Here is a 6,610-nt window from a genome sequence, read left to right as displayed (position 1 = left end):
CAGGGCAGGGCAGGGCAGGGCAGGGAAGGTCAAGGGGTTTCCATCATCCCAGGACCAAAGGTAAAGAGGAAAGCCCCCAGTGCACGTTTGAAGTCCAGATTGTTCATTCCCAAGAGCAGAATGGTTATTCCAACAAATCCGTTTTGGGTTTTGGGATTGGTTGGGGTTTTTTTTTTTTAGGTTTCCAATTGTGACCACAATATTTCACCGAAGGGAAATATTATCCAGTCATTGGCAGAGAGACCGAGGTTGTGGTGGAGCACCGAGAGAGGAGGGGGTGAGAACAAAATAAATAAAAAGAAAATGGGAGGAAGAAATGAAAGAACGAGTTAAACTCCAGCGTGTCGGGCACGGACAGCTCTGGCTTCAGGGTACAACATCCTGTTGGGACACAGGCACGCACCCCCTGTGCTGGGTGAGGCTCTCAGCCCCCCAGCCCTGATGAGGAACTGGGAGGCTTTTCGACTATTTTGGGGCTTTTACACATTCAGGTCCCTGGCCTGGGCACGGCATCACCAGCTCAGGCAGATGGGTGGGTGGGGGACATGGGTGTGTGCTGCCATCATCCTCCTCTTCCCAGTCTCTTGCTGGGAGAAGAGGCCAATCCTTTTCTCTTCTCCCTCCCTGCTCCCCTTTGGACTTGGTATCCATTTTCCCAGGGGAAAACCTGCCCTGCTCATTTCCATCCCAGCTTCTGGATGACATTTGGATGAGAGTGACCGGGAGAAAAGCCTCTGTCCAAGGCAGCCACTCCCCATGTCCCCTCCCCGCACCACCACCCTTACACACGACCTTCAGCTCCTTCCAGCCCAGCACTGGGAGAGCTGGGGCAGGAGGGAGGGGAGGCTCCAAGAGGAAAGAGAAGAGATGGGATACACCTTTGGCACCGTGGCTGCTGCTGGGAGAGGTGCTGGGGACACGGGGGGACAGTGGGGACACAAGGGGGGTGGCAGGGACGCGAGGGGGGCGGTGGGATCCCCCCCTTACCGGCTTTCAGGAGGATGATCTGGTCGTTCTGGCAGAGCTCCATGAAGCCGTCGATGCGCTTGGCGAACTCCACCACGTACTGGATGGCGTTGGAGATCTGCAGCGAGCACTGCTGCCACATGGCCTCGCAGCTCTGCGGCACAGGGACGGCCCTCAGGCTGTGCTGCCCCCCGGCTCTGCCGCTGCCCCCTCCCCACCACGCCGGGGGCAGGGAGGGGACTCCCATGCCGTGCCAGGCGTGGTGGCATCAGGACACCCGGGACAGGAGCTGCCACCGCACCTTCCCCCCGACACTGGGCTTTTGCAGCTCCCGAAGCACTGAAGGACCCTCCTCGCCTTCACCCCCACCCCAGGGGACGCTGGCTGTGCTGGGGGGCCGTGGGGGCCGTGGCAGTGGCACTCACCTTGCTCTGCAGGGCACGGACCTCCTCGGGGGAGTAGAGGCTCCAGGCCAGGCGCTTGAGCTCCTCCGTCGTGTACTGGCACGTCTCCAGGTGAGACTTCACCACGTTCTGGGCCACCCGGTCTGCAAGGTGGGGACAGTGCTGGTGAGCCCCCTGCCCCCACACCCCACACCCGTCCTCTCCTGGGTGTCCTGGGGGGCTGCCGGGGCTGGGGGCTGGAGGGGGAGAGGGACTCGGTGCGGCGTCACGGGGGTGTGAGCACAGACAGAGTGCTGGGGGCTGTCCCCAAGGCACAGCAGGGGATGTTCCACACGGTCTCAGGTGTGCTGAGCTCCATCCGTGCTCAGCCTGGAGGGCTTGGGGCTGCTCTGAGAGCCGAGGCCGGGTCAGTCCCTCACTATCATAGAATAAAACCCCAGAATGGTTTGGGTTGGGAGGGACCTCAAAGCTCATCCACTGATCCACCTTGAAGCTCATTCCACCCCCTGCCACAGGCAGGGACACCTTCTGCTATCCCAGGTCGCTCAGGGTGTGCCTGGTGTGGGCACCCAGAGCTGGATGTGTCCTGCAAGGTGCTGGGGTGGCCCCGAGCACCGTCCCCAGGGCTGCACAACCCCACATCCCTCCGGGGCTGCCCTGGCGCTCACCGATCTCCAGCACGGAGATGTCGGGGGGCAGCTGCCCCCCCTCCAGCGCCCCGTGGGCGAACAGGGCCGGCTCCAGCATCAGCTCGTAGATGGACTCCTGCTTGATGAGCGTGGCGTCGGCCACGTCCAGGCTGGACTGGTCGGGTGAGGGCTGTGCCGAGGCCAGCAGGTCCAGGTTGTAGTAGGTGCTGCTGCCGTCGGGGGTGAGGGGGAAGTCGAAGAGGAGCCCGTCGGACAGCGTGGAGATGTCGTCCAGGTCCGAGAGCCCGCTGCTCACGCTCGTGGTGTAGACGCGGCTCAGGGGCTCGGGCTCATCCTTGGTGCCCCCGCTCTGCTCCTGGCTCTGCTGGTGCTTCTGCACCTCGGCGTAGAGGCTGTCCCGCTGCTTCTTGGACATGCGGCCGAACTTCACCGCTGCCCCGGGAGAGACGCGGCCGTGTCAGGGCAGCCTCGCCCCGGAGCAAAGCCGGGACCACCCCCCGGCCTGGGAAGGGTCCTGACCCCCGGGGCAGCCGCTGTACGAGCCTTGAGAGGGGCAGGGACCCCGCCGGATGCACCCCCCGCCCCAGACCAACCCTGGGTCGAGCAGAACAGAACCGATTGAATCGACTTCCCGCGGAAAACGCGAAAGCGTTTCTCGCTTCCCAAACCCTCCTTGCACCGGGCCGGCCCTGCGGGGGGAGCACCTTCATCCCGACAGCCCGACCGGCTCCGCGGGGGAGCAGACGGCCCCTGGGGACCCCGGGCACGACTCACCGTCGCGGGACATGCCCAGCGCCAGGCATTTCTGCAGGCGGCAGTGCTGGCAGCGGTTGCGGTTGGTGCGGTCGATCAGGCAGTTCCTCTGCCGGGAGCAGGAGTAGCTGGCGTTGTTCTGCTGGCTCCTCCGGAAAAAACCCTGCGCGGGGACGGGACGGGTTGGGAAAGTGCCCGGCTGGAATGCCAGGCCCCCGCAGCTGCCCCCACCCGCCGGCAGCCGCCGTCCCCGGGCTCACCTTGCAGCCCTCGCAGGTGATGACACCGTAGTGGATCCCTGAGGACTTGTCTCCGCAGATCTTGCACGGGATCACCTCGATTTGGGCTGGGGAGGAGGGGAAAAGGGGGAAAACCGCGGGGGTTAATGGTGGTCAATGCTGAGCAGGAGGAGGGAGCAGGACCCCTCTCCACGAGGGGAAACTCAGGCACAAGAGTTGGACCCACCGGCAGCTCAGCCCTTCCCGCAGCCCCTGCAAGGACGCTTCCACCTCAGAGAGGTCCTCAAGAAGGCTCACACAGGGTGTGGGGTACCCCCATCTGCTCCCCCATCCCCTCCAGCAGCACGAGACAGAGTAGGAAAGGCCTTGGAGCCGGGAGAGCACAGGATGTTTGTGCACCAGCCTGCCCAGGCCCCTGTTTTGGAATCATTCTCCTTGCTCTTCAACCAGTGTGTGCACCAGGACAGGGACACTCTTTGCACAGGGACCGTCCCCATCCCCGCAGCTGTGGATGCTCTCCTGCCACACAGCTGGACCAAGCAAAGGGTCTGGGCCCTCCCCATCCCCCCAGCAGCTCCTCTGAAACCCAGGACCGATATAGCCATCCCCAGCTCAAGGTCCCGGCCCCCTTCCCCCCGCAAATCCGCTTCCCTCCCCGCTTCTGCTTCGCTGGCACTGAGCTGCTAATAGGCTTCGTCCTCCTCATTTTCCAGCTGCCCCAGATCTGCGCTGGCTCTGCCCTCCCCACGCACGCCGGGGGGGACGCAGGGCACCCCCGGGACTCGTACGTGCCTCCCGGCATCTCTGCACCCTCTAATCCCCGCCGCAGCCCCGCACCCCCCGGCCGGGCCCAGCCCGGCGCTGCTCTCGAGGGTGCTGGGCAGGCGCCGCCGCGCCAAAATAACCCCCACGGCCAGATTATGGTTATTTCCAATCTCCTGGGCCTGTGCAAATCCCCGCTTGGGTAATTCCCTTCTGCCTCTCTTCTCCCCTGGGAGCCATCGGCTCTGGGAGAGGGATGTGTTTTTTGGGGCCGTCTCCGTGAGGGACAGTCCCAGTGCTCGGCCAGTGCCACTGCCCCCGGCACCCAGCGGTGCCCTGGGGTCCCTCAGTGATGCAGGGGGGGCTGGGCTGGGGCAGTGGAGTCTCCCTGGGCACAGGGGCAGCCAAGCTGTCATCAGTCCCCCAGGGCTGCCTTCGGCCCTCCACGGATGTTTTCAGTCCCCCAGGGATGCAATCGGTACCCCCAGGGGTGCAGCTGGTATCTCCAGGATGCAGTTGGTACCCTGGGGACGCTCATTCCCCCGGGGATGGCATTGGTCCCCCCCAGGGCTGCCATTACTGACCCTCTGGGGGCAGTTTGCTCCCGGCCACACTGGGGAAGGACTCGCTCCAAACCCAGGTGCAAGTGAGGGATGGATCCCTCCTGCATCCACTGCCTCGCTGCTCAGGTCCTGCCCCGAATGCACCAGGTGATTTGGGGGTTTACCCTTCCTTCCTAAGGTTGCTGAGCCGGGCTTCTCCCAGGGCTGTGTGTTGTTCCCCTCAGACTCAAGGTGGTCACATTCCTGCCCCAGCCCCTCCCCAAAGCTGCTGTCTGCACCTCTGCTGTGTTCTGGGCCTGGGGCAGCAGAGCTGGCAGGAGTGGGCAGGGAGCAGGCAGGGATGGCCAGAGCATCCTCATAGCCCCCTCAACTGCACTGGCATCACAGCCCCTTTGGCGGGGGGATGGAGGCATCGACAGGGCCCTGTGTGCCCACCCCCAAACCACCACCCGGCTCCGATGACCGACACACCCTCCAATTCCCTGGATCCTGCTGCCACCTTCACCCACGCCGCTGGAAACGGGATGCAACCCGCAAACGGCGGGGACCCCTCCCCGCCCCGCCGCCCTGCCCCAAGCCCTGCCCCGACCGCCCGGATGGGACAGAGAGGTGGTGGCATCGCGGGGGGCACAGGGAGGGGGTGCCACCCCCGGCAGGAAGCGGCGTCGGCTCGTTATGCAACGTTAATTGCAGCCGCCGGCAGCGCGGGTGATGCATCGCGGGCGCCGCGCCCTCACGCCCGCGGCCGATACTCCCGGTACCCGGAATTACCGGCACCGGGCTGAGCTCGGCCTGGCACCCACCGGCACCCACCCGGCACAGCCCGGGGGTGCCGCTCCGTGTGCCCCACAAAACACACCCGAGCTCACAGGGACGCCGATGCTTCGTGTGATGCCGATGGCCAAACCCTGCCCCTGCACCCACAGAGGGAGGGGACCCCCGAGAGCCCCCTGAGAGCCCCCCGGAGCCAGAGCTAAGAGTGCGTGGGGATGATGCTGCCCTGGCTCCTCCTGGCGAAGGAGAAGCCCTTCGACCGTCCGCAGCCTTTTGGGGCTCTAATTGCCATCCTGCTAATTACCCGGCCGTGCCCGCCACCGGCACCTGACCCGCTCGGAAGACGTTCGCCCCAAATAACTGACGTCGATCCGCGGCCGTAACCCCGGCGATGGCAATTACAGCCCAGGACGGCGCTTAATTGCTGCTCGGATCGTAAGCCCGGGCTGAATCACCAGCTCGGCTCCCTCGGTGTCCCCTTGTGCCGCAAGGTGCCCAACACCTTGTCCCTCCCGGGACCCCCGGGGCTGCCAGACCATCTCCCGTGGGACCCTTGAACACCCCCCTGGGGCGAACCCAGCAGGACAAGGAGGGATGTGGGCGCTGGTGGGGTGGCCACAGCAGCACCCTGCATCCCCCAAATCTCACTGTGATAAGGGGGAAACATCTCAGCAGACCCCACACTCCGGGTGTGCCCCCCTTCCCCGTGCCTCAGTTTCCCCACGGGAGCACTTGGCTTCTCCTCCCACCAAAACCCTGCGAGCATCAGCCACGCTGTGCAAACGGGGGTCGTTTAGGTGGGGGAGAACCCCTTCCCTCTGCCCGGGGGGGGCGGGAAGGGAAACTGCACCCTGGGGCCAACGGGGCTAAGACAGGGAGCAGGGGAAAAAAAAAAAAAACAACAAACCAAAACCAAAACCAAAGGGTTAAAAAAATAAATAACAATGATCCGCAGCCGGCAATTAAAATGTCCCGGCGGTGGTATTTGCTCTCCTCCCACTGTAAACACTTCTTGCCCAACTCCCGGCCCGCTGCCACCGGCCGGCCCTTATGTAAGTGGCCCCGTGGGCACGGTCCGACCACGGGGCTCGGCCGTGGCGGGGCGATGGCCCCCGGTCCGGCGGCTGCGCCGCGCTCGGAGCCATCCTGTCCCACTGACACACTTTTCTGCCCGTGGCCGCACGCGCTTGTGTAACCGCGGCCGTTAACCCTTCCCGGGGCCGAGCCGGGGCTCGGGGGGGCACCCCCACCTCCCGCCGCCGGGGAGGGGGGTTTTGGGGCGTTTTGGGGTGACCCCTCCAGCTGGGGACACGTGTTTGCTGCGCTGAGCCGCAGGGCTCTGTGGGGGACACGGGGCTGTCCCTGCACAGCCCCCAGGTCTCCTGTCACCCCCCCGGACCCGGCCGTGTGTCCCCTCCAGCCCAGCACCGCTTGGCCCGGACCAGGCTGGAGGCTCTGGTGGTTTCGGCAGAGCCAGAGCAGCCCTCCCCAGAGCAGGA

At 65.0% G+C, this 6,610-nt stretch overlaps 1 protein-coding gene across 1 annotated transcript in view; it reads right to left on the bottom strand.

The window, feature by feature from the left end:
• Window positions 1-5,006, bottom strand: part of LOC108508298 (nuclear receptor ROR-beta-like) — a 10,636-nt gene extending 5,630 nt beyond the window's left edge. Inside the window, exons 1-6 of the mRNA XM_017836984.1 lie at window positions 4,809-5,006; window positions 3,034-3,119; window positions 2,795-2,936; window positions 2,039-2,452; window positions 1,392-1,513; window positions 793-1,120 (exon numbers count right to left, since the gene is read on the bottom strand). Coding sequence (XP_017692473.1) covers window positions 793-1,120; window positions 1,392-1,513; window positions 2,039-2,452; window positions 2,795-2,936; window positions 3,034-3,119; window positions 4,809-4,956 — 1,240 coding nt within the window. The 5' untranslated portion in view covers window positions 4,957-5,006. The remainder of the gene's footprint in view (window positions 1-792; window positions 1,121-1,391; window positions 1,514-2,038; window positions 2,453-2,794; window positions 2,937-3,033; window positions 3,120-4,808) is intronic.
• Window positions 5,007-6,610: the final 1,604 nt, after the last annotated feature.

Source organism: Lepidothrix coronata, unplaced genomic scaffold, assembly GCF_001604755.1.
Source record: "Lepidothrix coronata isolate B3197 unplaced genomic scaffold, Lepidothrix_coronata-1.0 Scaffold290, whole genome shotgun sequence".
NCBI classification, from domain to species: domain Eukaryota; kingdom Metazoa; phylum Chordata; class Aves; order Passeriformes; family Pipridae; genus Lepidothrix; species Lepidothrix coronata.
Note: the sequence above shows the minus strand (reverse complement) of the source record. Positions and strands in the feature narration are given on the sequence as shown.